The following is a 14,869-nucleotide window of genomic DNA, read 5'->3' as shown; positions in this document are numbered from 1 at the left end:
GACACATGCGTGTGTTAACATTAGCGAGGAAAATGCACTTTGTTGTTATTATTGTTACTTGTTGATTAAGATCATTATGGTGAACACCAACCCTAAAGCACCCCCCCCAAAAAAGTGGACTTTTTTTTAACTACAAATGGAATGCCATCTTAAATGCCTGATGTGATGAATGTGTTTTTGTTGTTTAATTGATGTGTATGTCTTGTTAATCATTTTACATCTTTGTATAAGCTAAAATCATAAAATTTGCAATCAAAATCAATCACAGGTAAACAATTCTGAAAGTGTATTCATGAAAATGGGTCATGTCATAGTGAAAAAACAATGAGTATACAGTATTTGAACGTAGTATTATCAAGGCAATAACGTTTTTAAAAAGGAAATAAGGGAGATGGAGTAGTTTTACGTTGATGTTAATATAAGATAATATATATTCCATGAGTCTCACCCTTGCGCTGCTGTGCTTCCCCAATTGGGTTTTCAGGGTGAGTTTGTGTGCTCTTGTGGCCTCGCCGGCGTTTATACAGATGCCAATTATGAGATTCAACGCACAGAGGGTAAAAAAAGGGAGATGAGGACGAGCGGAGGGGAGGGAGACGTGGTGATGGCAACAAGGGGGGAGGGGGGCGTTTTGAACTTTTCACCTCAATGTTGGACTTGGCTCCTATTTAGACTTCAAAAGTTAATCATGCTTTACTTGAAACCCTTTCATGCTTGTCAGCGTGCAGAAAAAGCTGCGGTATAAAACTTGCAAGCACTTTGGCGCACGTAAGGCTTCTCTATTGCCTGAATACACTTGTGTTCAAAAACATGAAGTCAGCACGCGTGACAAATAAAAACTGTAGATGAACCGGCTTGAACATTCACAGAGTAAATTTTGTAAGAACAAAAAATACAAAAGGACAAAAATTCCAAGAAATTTACATTTGGAAAAAAGGGGGTCTTAATTCATGGCGGTACATTGTTAGAAAAAGCAAAAGCAAATCAAAAAATCGGAAAAGAGCATTTACAGGCGAAGAGTGCCAAGAGGGTGAGAGGAGAAGTGAGGGAAGAAAGAGGGAGGAAGACGAGGCTTTTCAGATGGACAGGTATGGAAACTGAGACAAAGCAAAGACAGGACACAAATCAAGGTAATGCTACATTATGGCAAACAATACAACCAGAAAACAAAACAAAAGAGAAACAAAAATTAGTGTCAGGAGAAAGACTTTCTGTTACCAGAAACAATTTCAGAGAGGAAAAAATAGGATGCAACACAAGAAGATAAATCTCAAACTATCAGAGGGTATTTGCTCTGAAATAAGATTAAAACCTGGATAAATTATATATGATAATAAATGACATGCTCTTTGAAAGAATAATAAACCGACTACTGAATTAATTCGGTAAAAAAAAAACGTCGAGTTTGACCTTCCAGTGTCCCCACTTTTTTTATATAGAGCTCCACACCTTACTTACACATGATAAAAATGAAGGACCAAGAATGCCAAAAACAAAAATATAGAAAAAAATCTTCAATAATATTAACACACACAGATAAACATAAAAAACAAATAAAAGACAGGATTGAAAATATTTTGTAATAATCCTAATTTTTTTCATGCATGTTTTTCATTTGATTTCAAAGTTCTTTTCTATTTGTATTTAGTTTCACAGATATCAATTAATTTATAGAACTGCATACACTGAAATTTATATTTCAAAAATAATTCAGAGAATTTTCAGATTTTTAAGATGCCTTCATAGTAACATTAAGAAATGCCATTTTTCAGTAAAAAGTTTTTTAGACTTAAGAAACTGCACATCCAATGTCCTGTTCCTGCAGGTGTCCAGCAGATGATACTAAAGCAAAATAAATGACCAAGGAACAATCAAAATTGTCAAAACAAAAATAGGCATCGCTTGATTTTTTTTTCCTTCTGTTTTTCGAAGTTTTCTTGAAAAATGTGTATTTTGTTGTAATTTGATATGAACTGGCGTAGTAAACTAATGGAATATTGGTATTTCTTCTATACAATTCATTGGTGTTTTAGTCTACATATTTACTGTACATTTTTTCGTTTACCTTTGGATTTTTACTTGCTAATTTGAGCATTTGTAGTACTTCATTCTTACTGCATTTTAATTTGTAAAATATATTACTAAATATCACTTAACTAGATTTTTTTCCTGACTCTCCTGACTTGAGGACCCGCCATTCCACCATATCAAGAAAACAATTCTTCTCTAATTTATTGAATGAAAGGCAGTTTAAAGCAGAGATTGTAGAATAGATTCACAGCTAAATAACAAAAACTAAATGACAAGCAAAACGACTTCAAGCATTATCATTACCTTAAATTCTCAATTACCTCAATTTTAATAAAACCCAAATAAATTCAGCATGCAAAAATATGAAACAAAGAAGTGCGACATTTGGTCTTTTATGAATTCTCTCCACCAAAAAGTGAACCGCACTCATTCGGCTGCAATGCATTTGCCCGATCGCATATTGCTGCGAACAGGGCCAGTTCAGTGTACTTTTGCCGGGCCTCGTGTCTCTTTTTTGCCATTACTATATTTCCGCCCAAAATAAACTGCACTCATGCGGCGACAATCCATTATCCCTAATTCCAGATGGCTGCGAGCAAGGACAATCACGAGGCACTTTTGTTGAGACGCGTATTGTTTTTGCCTGCCCAAAAATGAAATGCACTATAGTGGCCGCGATCCATTAACCCCCAATCGACTAATACTGAAAGCAGGGCCCGAAAAGGCAGATTTGTGTTATGTGGGGGGGCCTCTTTATTCTGTTCTTTCCGCTGAACTGAACAGTACTAGTGCAGCCGCGGTCCATTATTCCCTATCGACTATTGCTGAGAGGGGAGACAGAGAGCAAATGTGTGTCATGCATGGTGGCTCTTTTTTCCACTCTTCCGCCTAAAATGGACCACCACTCCTTTCCCGCTGCGATCCATTATCTTCAGGCGAGTATTTCTGCGAGCGGGGTTCTGCGACAAACAGGTTACAGTATCTGAGTAGACAAACTTTACTAAGTCTTTTTCTGTGGTGTGAAATGGCGGGTGTCAACTTGCATTTGCAGGGAAGTGTGGCCATCTACTGATAGAGTGCAATTGACCCTTGGTCATTTTTGTTTTCTTGACAATTTTTCGCCAAGGCTAAGGCCCGACCCGCTTTTGGGTCCCGGCACACCAGTTGAGAAACACCCCTTCAGATTATGTCTGGCTAAAATAGAATGCTAATTTAAAGGAAGGTGATTTAATAATCCGTATATGTGAACGTGTGAGCACTCCTGATTCCTTTCTGCGGCTTCACCTTATCGTCCTGCGAGTCCGGCTGGAGAAGACTGTGTTGCTGGATGGCCATAGGCGGCGGTAGCGGCACAGAGTCAGCACCTTCTTCCCCTTCCTCTTCACCGCAGCTTTGCATACCTGACGAACTGGACTTGGACAACGTACCGCTCGACAGCCCTTCATTCCGGACCCTCTGCGACACAGCAGAGAGGCACAGCAATTCAGAATGCAGCCGGGAGCCAGTAGAAGGCGCAGGGAAGGTCCCTACCTCCTCAACGGTCTCGTCCTGAGGCGTGGCTGCGCTGTCGTCCGAGTCTTTCTGAGATCCTGTCGTCATCTCTCCGCTTTTTCTCATCTCGCGGTTCTTCTTATGCTTGTGGGCCAGCTTCTTCACATGGCCGTCCGCCTTGCCGCTGCTTAGCCGTCGCACAGGGCTGGTAAGCCACTTTCGCAACGTGTTACCTATGGGATATGGCAAAAAATCAAAATTCGTGCACATTTTTAATGGCCAAATTCAAACACTCTTAAAGGACTTTCAAAGCCAATTTTCTATTTTCTTCAGTACTAAAAAAAAATCCGGTTTGAACCATGTATTTTGGAGAGCCACAAAGATATATGCCATTTACATATACGATCTTTAATCTTGGGTGTGCCTTTGTCAAGACATATGATTTTTAGATCTTGAGTAAATATAATTAAGAGTGAAATAGGGGGCGATGATGATTCATAGGAAAATGCCATACAAACTAATACCAGCTATTGTTGGTCACGAGGGAAGAAAAAATGCAATGGCAAAGAAAAAACCACCAGGGAGCAGTGTCAGCGTTATTTATCAGCAGACTCGTTGAGAAAATGGTAACAATTTCAAGCGTTTACAAGCACTTCACAAATAATTCAAGCACACTCCAAACTTGAAAAACACAACATTTCAATTTAAGAATTTTCAAAGATTTAAAGAACTCGTAAAAGCAAATGCACAATATTATCTGACGCCATTCTTCTTCTTGTTTACCTGGTCTCTTTGGCCCTGGTGAAGTATGCAAGCCCATTCCATGACCAGGCTGAAGTGTAGATGATCCGGGAATGATGGAGTCATTGCTGCACACTGACAAAGTGTCTGTACATAAATGTCCACTGGTCAAAAAAGATTGTCATTTTCAAATTTAGGTATGTTAAATGCAGGTGAACCTTTACAATGATACTGATTTAACATGTTTTATAATTTATTTTGTAATCACTCGCACAACATTTGGCTAAAAAAAAAGCTAAATTATCTAAATTTCTAAATGCAAAAATTGTTGTAGACAATTTGCTCATTTTAAATTAAAATATATATTTTTCCCTTTTTCGACTGGGATTTTTGCAGTGAGCTTTTCAGTTACAGAGTGCAAAAACTCTAACTTGCCTTTTTACACTGAAAGGAAAGCCCCCCTAATTTTGTAGTACTCTGCATTTCGGTGTTTTCATTTGTAGGACAATAGTTGTTATTTTGTTACAGTCGTATACTCTCAGTCTGTAAGGATGTCATCTCGCGGGAAGTTTGACCTTCTTTTATGAAGGGGCATCGCTACTTCGCAGATGTTCACGCTTCTGCCCCCCATTTACCTACGTGAACGAGGTAATACTGCACTATGCTTTGATATATTGGGAAATGATTTAACTGCCATTGGCTATCTAATTGATTTGGGGTTTACCTCTGTGGTTGAAGATGCCCTCCATCTCCATGGAAGAGCGGGAGTGTGCGATGCACAGCATGGAGCAAGGCACCAAGCCCTCAAGGGCAGGGGAGCGGTCAGTGGTTCTCACCAGGCACCAGTCGGGCTTATCATGGCAGCGTTCCAACACCTCCACCGTCTGGCCGCGCCGCACAGTCAGCTCGTTGCTGTTGCTTGCCACAAAGTCGTGAATCACCACCGTTAGCTCGCAGCCGCCAGAGAGCTGAAGAGGTGAGAGGTTGGTTGTACAAAAGGTGTTAAGACTGTTTTTCAACTGGTGGAAAGGGCCCCAAAAGTGGGTTACAGGCTTAACCTTGGCAAAAATTACCAAGGAAACAAAAATAACTGAGGGTCAATTTTACGCTGACAGTAGATGGCGACACAGCTCTACAAATACGAGTCGACAACCGCAGTGTTTCCATACCATAGAAAGTCTTTTGCGGACCGCCAGGGTCTCATACACTTGTATTATTAACAAATAGATTAATATTTTAAAGTTTCTATTAATATGAATTTAACCCAAAATGCATGCGAACTTAATTATTTGGTTGATTGGTAATTATGCGTGCTGTTGTCTTCGAAGCCGCGCTAATTTGTGTGCCGTGCAGAGGGGACATGCATTGGGGCCCTGCGGCAGCAGCAGCACAAGCGAGTACAGGAATTGTGAAAGAGAGGAGAGAGTGCACTACTGAGGACAAAAGGATGGAAAGGAAATACAAATACGAGTCAAAGTAATTAATTATTTTAACCATGCTTTGTGGGTGACTTGGTTGCAGCTGTAGTGTATTTATGGTTTAATAGTTTACAAGAGAACATATTTATCATAGTTCTAGCTTCTTGATTCTGCTCTACAAATCCAGATCGATCATTTGAATTTAAAATGTACAGTTTTCTTCTGCAAGGCATGCCCCAGGACCCCTCTAGACTGTCCGCGCACTGTGGGTATCACAAAATTCTACGGGAAACACTGACCCACCATTACACACCACAGAATAAAAACTAGTGGTTTGTCTACTCAGATACTGTAATCTGTTCATCACAATTAAATGGAGATCAGAACCCGCGATATGAAAAATTTAACCAATAGCCCTCCCCTCAATAACATGCACTCTACCAGACCCTGCAAGTAGCAATAGTTGACTGGAGTTAGTAGATGACAATTGCCAGGATCTGGTAAATTTAGGCGGAAAAAACGTAATTTTGGGTTGCAGCTTGTAATTAGGGTAGGATGGTGTGTCCTCAGTTTTTAATTTAGGGGAGTGTGACTCACCTTGTCACTGTCCAGTGTGTTTTGGGAAGTGCGTGAGGCCAGTGAGATTGTGTCTGGTTGACTGCTTCCCTCCCCTTGACTGTCAAGATCCTCCCCATCCCTAAAACAAAACAATAATCTCTCAAATTCAGCTTCAGTTTGCAATAATGACTCTGGGTGCATAAAATAGTTTGCATAACTGCTTCACAAATGAGTGCTACATGTTCCATTTATTACAAAAGCTTCATTGGTTACCTTCGGCCCTTGTGGTGCTTGGCTGTGCTGGCTTTAGGAATATGAATAGGTTCCTTGAGCGCTCCTCTTAGGTGGATGGTGCGCTCCTGGATCACCTCCCTGATGTGCTTGATCCAGTCTTGCTTGTTTTCAATATTGGACGCCTATTAAACAGAAGGAACGTCAAAGGTTACGTCCATTTGGAAATCAACTGCTTTTGAGATGTTGCACTGTCTTTCACACAAGTTTGAATGAAACACGGAAGCAACTTGAGAGCTAGACTTTACTTGAAATGTAATGGATTCAATCCTGTGGTTACAATACATTTTTTTTATACCAATGAAAAAGCAAGTAAATATACTTCTCTTTTAATGGGGACTGGCATTTGGAAGCACTTCAGAGTTGCATTTTCAAACTTGTGCAAAGTTGTAGGGCTACGTTGTGGGATATTTTGTACTCACCATGGCTCCGTGTTTGGATCCCTGACTTAGCTTTAAATTTGAAATATAAGATAAACAATTTCACTGGTTTTGTTTTACAAGGGTTAATTTGCTCAAAAGATATTGTTGACATGATTAAAAAAACAAGCTGCTTTGACAGTGTAGCCCATTTAGTGTGATGTTGCTCATGAAATGATGAGACATTTTGTAAAAAAAAAAAAAAAAAAACAACAACTCAGCTTAGCTGTTAGTTAGACAACTGCAATTTGACAAAAATCTTCTTCAAGCTCCATGCTTCACAGACAATGACACAAATTTCACGCTTTTCATACTCAAGATGGGGATTATAAGAAAATTCCGCTAAAAATCAATAAAAAGTTGAGCAGTTGACTCAAAACAACAGCATGCAGCCAGTTTGTGGGTGTAAAGAAGTCCAACAAGTGTCAGGCGCGTAGGTGGAAGCACGTCGGCCCACAGAGAGACAAACATCCACAGAAAACATAGATAGACTGACATAAGTGTTAACAAAGCTCTATCCAAACAGAAGATGTTAAAACAGGGGAAAAGGTACACTGTAGGTTGCAACAGAAAAGTTAGCAGTGCCTTTAAAGCTGCTTATGCGACCAAAGTGTCAAGAAAGAATACAGCAAATATAATGAAAACAGCAGACAAACCAAGCATGGAACAACGCAGGTTCTTAGAATAAAGCACATTGGTAAGTAACATGACATTTACAGTAATTACTGTTTTGTAGATGTTACAGATGTTTATTTAAAAAAATTACACTTTATTGTAGTCTTCATAAAATTCTCAAGTAACCTTTTAGAAAGTTGTTTTGATTTAAATTATAAACAAAAAAAACATGAACTTGAATCAGGTTTGGTAAATTATAGTCAAAATAATAATCTTTGGTCACTTCATGCCATTTTTTTGGTATATGACCTCTAAAAGAAATATTTGGAAACCAGTGGCATTAAGTATTGAACACATTTTTGCAATATCAGCTCATTTAAAATTTGTTAGATGTGGTTTAAACTGTATTGTGTATTATACACCTTTGCTTTAAACTAATTGTAATTTTTTCCCAATGTTCAAAAGAGGGAATCACGAATAAATAATAATCATTGGGCTTCGCAGAGTGCAAACAAGGCGTACGCCTTAAAAAAAAACCCCAAAACAATGCTTCATTTGGTATGAAAAAAATCAAACGTTTGGTAAATGTGAAACTTTTTGCAAAAAGAGAAGATGGTAAATACCAAAAACTGGTGGTTTAAAACAGTGTGCTTGAATGGTTTATCTTTTAGGGAAAAAAGAGCATCTAACCTTAAGAACAATCTTGTTGTCGGAGGTCGGTGTACGTCCGACCCAAAGCGCAAACTTGCACGGGTCTCCCTCGACGTGCTCTGTCACCCCTAACTCAGAAGTCTAGGAGAAAGAAGCGGAATACCAATGATTCCTGTATTGGAAATAAAACTAATAAGTGTAGCTTAATAGGGAAGGCTCACAAAGAGTTTGCTCTTGTAGATGTATTTGCTCCGGCCGTTTGAGTCCTTGACTTCCTTACTGAAAACGAGCGACATCTCGAAGAGGAACAGGTGTCTCTCGCGCCCCTTCCGGATTAGAGTCTTTGGGTCCCACACTTGGAAGGAGTCCTGGAGGATCAACTCGCCTTGCGACTCGATGTTCTCATCAAAACCTGCGACAGGAAAGGGGGGATCCAAAATGATTTGCATCGAAAAAGTGAAAATTCAAGTATGCAATCTTGTGTGCGTTTAGACACCTTCCAACATGGAGAGATGCATGGCGTCGTTGGCTCGCTTAGGAACGCTCAGCATCACCTCAAGGCCATCCTTGATTTCACCTTTTCCTTCTTCGCAGCATGTCAGAAGCTCCTAAAAAACATGGGACATCACTGCAAATCTCATCAAATAAAGAAGAAAATCCTGTGTTTACCTTTAGCAGGAGCTGGTATTTTGTGATTCTTTGCACAGGCTTGATCAAATAGGAGGAGATTGAATTTGCGAGTCGGTGCCTCTGCTGAATTTCCTGTAAACACCAAAGTGAAAAAAGGTAAGACAAGAAAGATGACAATATTTTGATCACGGATACATTTTACTGACATCAAAATAATTCCCAGCATGCTCCAGGATGAGCTGAGTGGAGTCTGGTTTGTTCTTGCAGTAGTTCACATACATCTGGAACTTATCAGCCTTTAAAAAAAAAAAAAAAAAAAAAAAAAAAAAAGTCAGGTTATCAGATCGATAATGGTTCATGAGAAAGTGCAGCATACCCATGTGACAAAACAATGGCCAACATCTTCAGGCAACTGTTCATATTTCTCCAGCTCCTTGAGAAAGATGCTGAAAAACGAAAATTTAAACACATTTCAATTCATTGTACTGGTATCAGGTATTGTTTTACTAACATAAAATAAAATAGATTAAAATGACTGTAGCAAACTACATGGTAAAAATTTGTAAAGATTGGTGCAAAAAGCTAATTAACCACTTGGGCGCTAGAACGTTAAACGCTGATCCTAAAAAATGTCTGAGACTCACTTATGATGGAATTCAAAAAGATCCTGCATGTTCCCAAAGATGATGTGCTCCTTATTGAGGATTCCAGGCGGGATCTCCTCCACCCCACTTGTCATCTCCCACAGGTAAGTCTGCAAAAATTCACACAACGATTTACTTATTTTTCTCATCGAGGTTTCAAGGAAGAACTTATGTGCGTAAATTCAAGTGAAACGCACGTCCATGCACTCGCGCAGGTCTCGCACGTATGCCTTTTCTGTTTGGATCAGCTCTGCCATGATGAACCTAAACAAAACAAGCAAGGCACAATTGATTGCAATGATCCCAGACTTTAACTACCATTCCCCTAAGCTTTGAACATTTCCGCCAATGAACAAAGAACATTTTATTCGAATAAAATACTATCTGAGGCTATAAAACACCGTTGTAAAGCAGTCGTAAATAATGGACATAGCAACAGTGATTTGCAAGTCTCGTAAAATGACACACACTCTTTTCCTATGTGTGTATGGGAGGTGCCTGACCAACATGTGTGGTGATTTAGACCAAGCCAGGCAAAGGACCCATTAAATCATGCAAATGTATAATGCATTCGCCTTTGCATTGACGTCATATAGTAATCAGAATTCAGCTGTTAACAACTAGACCACAATCTGTGAGAGGGGTGTGTCTTCATCAATAATCAGCCTCACAATCAATCAAGACTGCATTTTGGAGTGGGCACATACTCTTTCCTGCGTGCAGATTTGCGTTTGTCCTCATTCAGCTCATGGGCGGCTTCCCTCAGTTTGACGTCTGAGCCTGGGGCTGTTGCGGGAATGATGTCCAGCTGGAGGTCCTTGCTCTGACGAACAATATGGAGAGAAAGGCATTGTCATTTATTCTCATTCAGTGGAATTGACGGCTTTTCAGTAGACTTCCAATTTGCATTTACATCTTTGAGTTCCATTGATAGTCTGTAGCTCCAAGGGGTCACCTTAGTATTGTCAATTACCTTTTATAACTGGAGATGGCCTTGGCCATCTCTGCTGTGAAAATCAAGATGTTCAGATATGACCAACTCCAGCCACTAGTTGGCAGTGACGCCACTTTCTGCAAAAATCAACTAGCTTGAACACTGTAGACAAGTTTCTAAGTAAGTACAAGCAGATAATGCATAGATCCCCCCTCCCACGCTGAATCTACTTGTCTATTTATCTATCTACCCTGGTCATATCCCTCAAGAGGAGTGACCGACAGCAAGACAAACACATACAAAAACAAAACAAAAAAAATGGAAAAAGTAGCAAAAAACACACAAAATTTTGTGGAGCATGGCCAACCCAAATGCCCAAACAAGTTAAGCACCTCGGCACCCAAGTCGGTCATGCTTTCGTCCCTCTAGATGAAACGGGACACAAGAAAGCTGCTGTGTCACTCGGGTCGAGTGACACAACACACTCTTCTGTTCAACAGCAAGGCCCGACAGCTTTCACTGGTTTACCCCTGCCGCATCATACGGGTGCCCTGCCCCTCAGAACACGTCTAAACATCCTACTATCCTTTTACAACACCTCTACTCTCATTCCTACATACAACAAAACCTACTTGTAATTTCCCAATAGTTAGCACTGATGGCATTGAATCAAAAGTTGATGTAAAATTGTAATTATTAGTAAACTAGTGGCAGAGTAACAAAATCCCAGACGTTTGTGAGGTCCATCCCGAGACGATTATTGCCTGACAAAACATTTTGCACAGTTCTAATTCAACATCTTAAGACCTTAAGTCCATCGAATCGTGTTTGAGCAATCCTATCATAAATACTCAAATTCAAACAGCGTTTTGAAATCATCAGACCCAGTAGAAGTGAATGTAAGTGCTACTTTGAAAGTTTTTTTTTTCTGTACAAATTTGTTAAACGCAACACCTTGAAAAAGAACTATTTTTTTCTGATCAATTATGAGGGTCCAATCTATAGGCTCTGTGTTTATATGGCCCAATCATACATTTTTCTGTAAGCTGGCAACCAAAAGGTTCAAATGAAAAACAAAATATCTGCAGTGCAGTGGTTCTTAACCCTGTTGAAGCTACCAAACCCTTACAGTTGCAATAGTGTTCCTTTAGCTTCGCCGGTGCAAGGCTATAATTGCTCAACTTGACATTGCAAATCATGCAGATCGGACGCCGACTACCATCCGGTTTCGTGATACATGAGAATCCATATTGTACATATTCGTTCAACTTTCTTTTTTTGCATGACATAGAATGGATTGCTTACTTCCTAGTACGCTAAATTCAACGCAGCACTGATTGTACGAGCAATGTCAAGTGATAATCTGCAGCCAGTGATGGCCAAGCGGTGATGTCATTGCGTACAGGTCACTTCGGCCGCAGAGGCTCAACCGAACCCCTGAGACCGATTCACTGAACCCAAGTCAGGAAACACTGCTGAAGTGGACTCACAGCCTTGCTAGAGTCGGATGAGATGCCCAAAGCTTTCTCCAGGCTGCAGCGGTACTTGTCCATTCGTAGGGAGAAGTCCCGATAGCGCTTATCCACAGCAGTCACCCATTTCTTGATTTCTCCAGCGTGGCTGTGACCTTTGTCACAAAAGCCGTCAGCCAGCTGGATGAGCAGCTTCACACGCTCCTTAGTTTGCTGTGCAGGATGGCAAGAGAATATTGCCGTTGCAAGCCTGCATACTGAGGCTGGAAAATGACCGCGGCGACTCACCCTGGCAGTGATGTGGAAGTCCTCGTGCTCCTTCAGCAACTCTTGCGTGTGGTGGATGCTTGACCCGGTGGAGGCGTGAGTGGAAAGGTAAAACTCACCCGTATCGTGAATCCACTCGAGTGCCTACAAATATTTTTGAACAAACTTTTGGCCCCTGCCAGAAAAGAGTTGTGATCATGTGCGTCTGAACCTTTTTACCTGTTTGGCACTGCGTTCAAAGACCACATACTGCTGACACTGGTCCAGACGTCGCTTTCTCATGGTCCAGAAGTGGAGGACGCGATTTTCTCTCTGCAGCAGCTCATTGAGGATGTCTGTGGAAGCAAAAAAACAAAACAAAAAAAGAAGCCCATTAGGGCCCAGAATTTCATTCAATGCCATACAAGTTAATACCATATAACATGTTTTCTCACACTTTAAGGTACACCTGATTATAAGGAGCGTTCCCCAAAAACAGTCTCGTCATATATTTTTCATACTGACTTATAAGGCACATTAAATTTAGACTAATAATGTTACTGAGTAAAATCAAGAAACATTGTGTGCAATCGGAATTTAACCAGAGTTGTAGTGGTGAGAGAGCCAACACATTACCACTAGTGGTACAGATGACATACGAAATCACACGGTTTTTACTCAAGGTGCCCACACCGATTTGCATAGTGCAGTGTTCTCCAAGCTTTTTCAAGCTGAGAACTAATTTTTCTTATTAATTAGCGCAAAGGGCACACAGTTCAATTACATTTCTCAAAAAAATAAGTTATCATATTATTACATATTATTTTCATAAGAGGTGTATAGGTACCTCATCTGTTCTTAGGGAACACAACGTGCAATGAGAGCTTCTGTGTGTATGGGTCCAGATGAAATGGCAATAAATCTTATTCCATTATTACACTTTTTTTTACTCACGGGGCCACAACACTGATGAGCATATTGCATTCCGATAGGCTAACCCGTTAAAGATCTCCCGAATCACCAGCAAGACCCTCAGTCTGTTGACGGGCAAAGACATGTCTGTATGATGTCACCAGTCACTGGTCCTTTTGGAGTCTCAAAATAGCCACTTTTGGGAACGCCCAGACATAACCTTAAAAATATGTAAATACTATCATATATATACACTAATGTTTGTTTTTTCAGATTGTGATCAACTTTCACTTGGGACCAGGTAAGGCTTCATGTTATTGTCCCAGCTGTTTTTCAGCTAAGATGCCCCATGCTACATTCAAATGCAGGCATATGATTGCAAAAAAAAAATCATCAGCTTAGATTAATCAATGTTAGTAGTACTTGCATTTATGATTTCAGTTGGGGACAAAATTTTGGAATGATACCTTTCAAAAGGGACCAAAACCGTCCAGATTCTCTCAACGGTTCAACAACAGCTTCAATTTACGTAGGGTAGGTCTTGGATTGGGATTCTAGGTAATTCTCACAGGATTGTTAAGGGGTTAAACAGTCTCTCCACTTCTTCACTTGTGTGTAAATATAATCTAATATGTATAAGGTGTATAAGGAACATTCAAATTGGGGTTTTTAGGTGCACTTTATAGTCTGGAAAATACAGCAATTTTAACCCAACAAACTGACTTTTAACTTGCTGCTCTGGTGCTTTGACGTGACTCAGCATTCCTGGCATGTTGACGCTGTTCCTGTGCATGTACTTGAGGAAGACGTCGGCGTTTCTCCTGGCCAGAGTACAAGCCTGGGAAAAAAAAGACAAAAGCGGGATAAGAGGGGTGTAGCCGCAGGATCTTGGCTTATCCATTTCATGGTTTTAAATTGACCTTGAGGAAGGCTTCTTTCTGTTCCAGGTGTTTACTGATCATGGGGGTCACATGGTCTGTTTCAGAGTTTGGGCCAAGTTTGTCCGCTCCTCCGCACCAGTCCTCCTCTCTCTTGTACTCTTGTTCCAGACTTTCCAACACACTGCACACCTGCAAGGAGGATATTAAGTCTGCTGTATTGTTTTCCTACTATTAAGAATCAAGTGGTGAGTTTAGTGTTCTATTTTGTCTCTCCTGCCAAATCATCTTGTCACTTTGAATCCTCGTGTTCACAATCCGTCACAGGTGTCAATTTTGGCATGCAAAGATAATATTCAGTGCTTGAAGAACTGCTTCTGGCGATCATTGGGGACTCAGAACCGTAGTTACATTTGGAACTTTCGCTTAGTGGGTGTGTACAAAGCCATTCTTAAGCCTTAGACGCATGATGCGCCAGGCGCCTAGGTCCTTAATCGATTAAACTGTTCACACATTTTATACAAACATACCATGCATCAAAATAAAGGTTGAGGGTATACCTGTATAAACATAAGTAACCTTACTAGGAAATTCCCGTAATGGCATGTAATTAAAAAATATTACGAAAGAGTTGTAATTCAAATTCGATATGCAACTAATTGTCCAAAATTGTCTATTGCGCGCCGTACTTGTTCAGATGTTTTGTAAAAGGCCACTGACGCGTTGACCAGCTTAAGTCTGTCCTCCATCTTAAGCATAAGTTGTTGCCAGTGTGACGCCACGCTCTCAGCGCAGTCCCTGATCAGGTCCATGTCATAGTGGTTTGCCTGCAGCAGAGCCTCTGCCTTCTGTTGGACCTGCAGGGCGCTTTGGTGGGTCTTCTGCAGGCATGAAAAGGAAAACATAGGCAATGAGTGGCATTTTGTAAAGATAAAAGC

The 14,869-nt window shown here is 40.4% G+C and overlaps 1 protein-coding gene across 2 annotated transcripts in view; it reads right to left on the bottom strand.

The window, feature by feature from the left end:
• LOC148371055 (triple functional domain protein-like) overlaps window positions 1-14,869 on the bottom strand; it is a 98,878-nt gene that overhangs the window by 23,931 nt on the left and 60,078 nt on the right. For both annotated transcript variants that reach the window (XM_088328927.1, XM_088328928.1), the window contains 22 exons: window positions 14,621-14,812; window positions 13,974-14,123; window positions 13,777-13,891; window positions 12,382-12,497; window positions 12,184-12,306; window positions 11,914-12,108; window positions 10,197-10,312; window positions 9,687-9,753; window positions 9,490-9,599; window positions 9,222-9,291; window positions 9,052-9,141; window positions 8,885-8,977; window positions 8,712-8,823; window positions 8,437-8,627; window positions 8,255-8,356; window positions 6,953-6,982; window positions 6,513-6,655; window positions 6,279-6,378; window positions 4,988-5,231; window positions 4,306-4,410; window positions 3,562-3,755; window positions 3,316-3,486 (listed from right to left, as the gene is read on the bottom strand). In XM_088328927.1, coding sequence (XP_088185053.1) covers window positions 3,316-3,486; window positions 3,562-3,755; window positions 4,306-4,410; window positions 4,988-5,231; window positions 6,279-6,378; window positions 6,513-6,655; window positions 6,953-6,982; window positions 8,255-8,356; window positions 8,437-8,627; window positions 8,712-8,823; window positions 8,885-8,977; window positions 9,052-9,141; window positions 9,222-9,291; window positions 9,490-9,599; window positions 9,687-9,753; window positions 10,197-10,312; window positions 11,914-12,108; window positions 12,184-12,306; window positions 12,382-12,497; window positions 13,777-13,891; window positions 13,974-14,123; window positions 14,621-14,812 — 2,829 coding nt within the window. The remainder of the gene's footprint in view (window positions 1-3,315; window positions 3,487-3,561; window positions 3,756-4,305; window positions 4,411-4,987; window positions 5,232-6,278; window positions 6,379-6,512; window positions 6,656-6,952; window positions 6,983-8,254; window positions 8,357-8,436; window positions 8,628-8,711; window positions 8,824-8,884; window positions 8,978-9,051; window positions 9,142-9,221; window positions 9,292-9,489; window positions 9,600-9,686; window positions 9,754-10,196; window positions 10,313-11,913; window positions 12,109-12,183; window positions 12,307-12,381; window positions 12,498-13,776; window positions 13,892-13,973; window positions 14,124-14,620; window positions 14,813-14,869) is intronic.

This window comes from Urocampus carinirostris, chromosome 2, assembly GCF_059441175.1.
Source record: "Urocampus carinirostris isolate Australia breed hairy pipefish chromosome 2, RoL_Ucar_1.0, whole genome shotgun sequence".
NCBI lineage: Eukaryota > Metazoa > Chordata > Actinopteri > Syngnathiformes > Syngnathidae > Urocampus > Urocampus carinirostris.
Note: the sequence above shows the minus strand (reverse complement) of the source record. Positions and strands in the feature narration are given on the sequence as shown.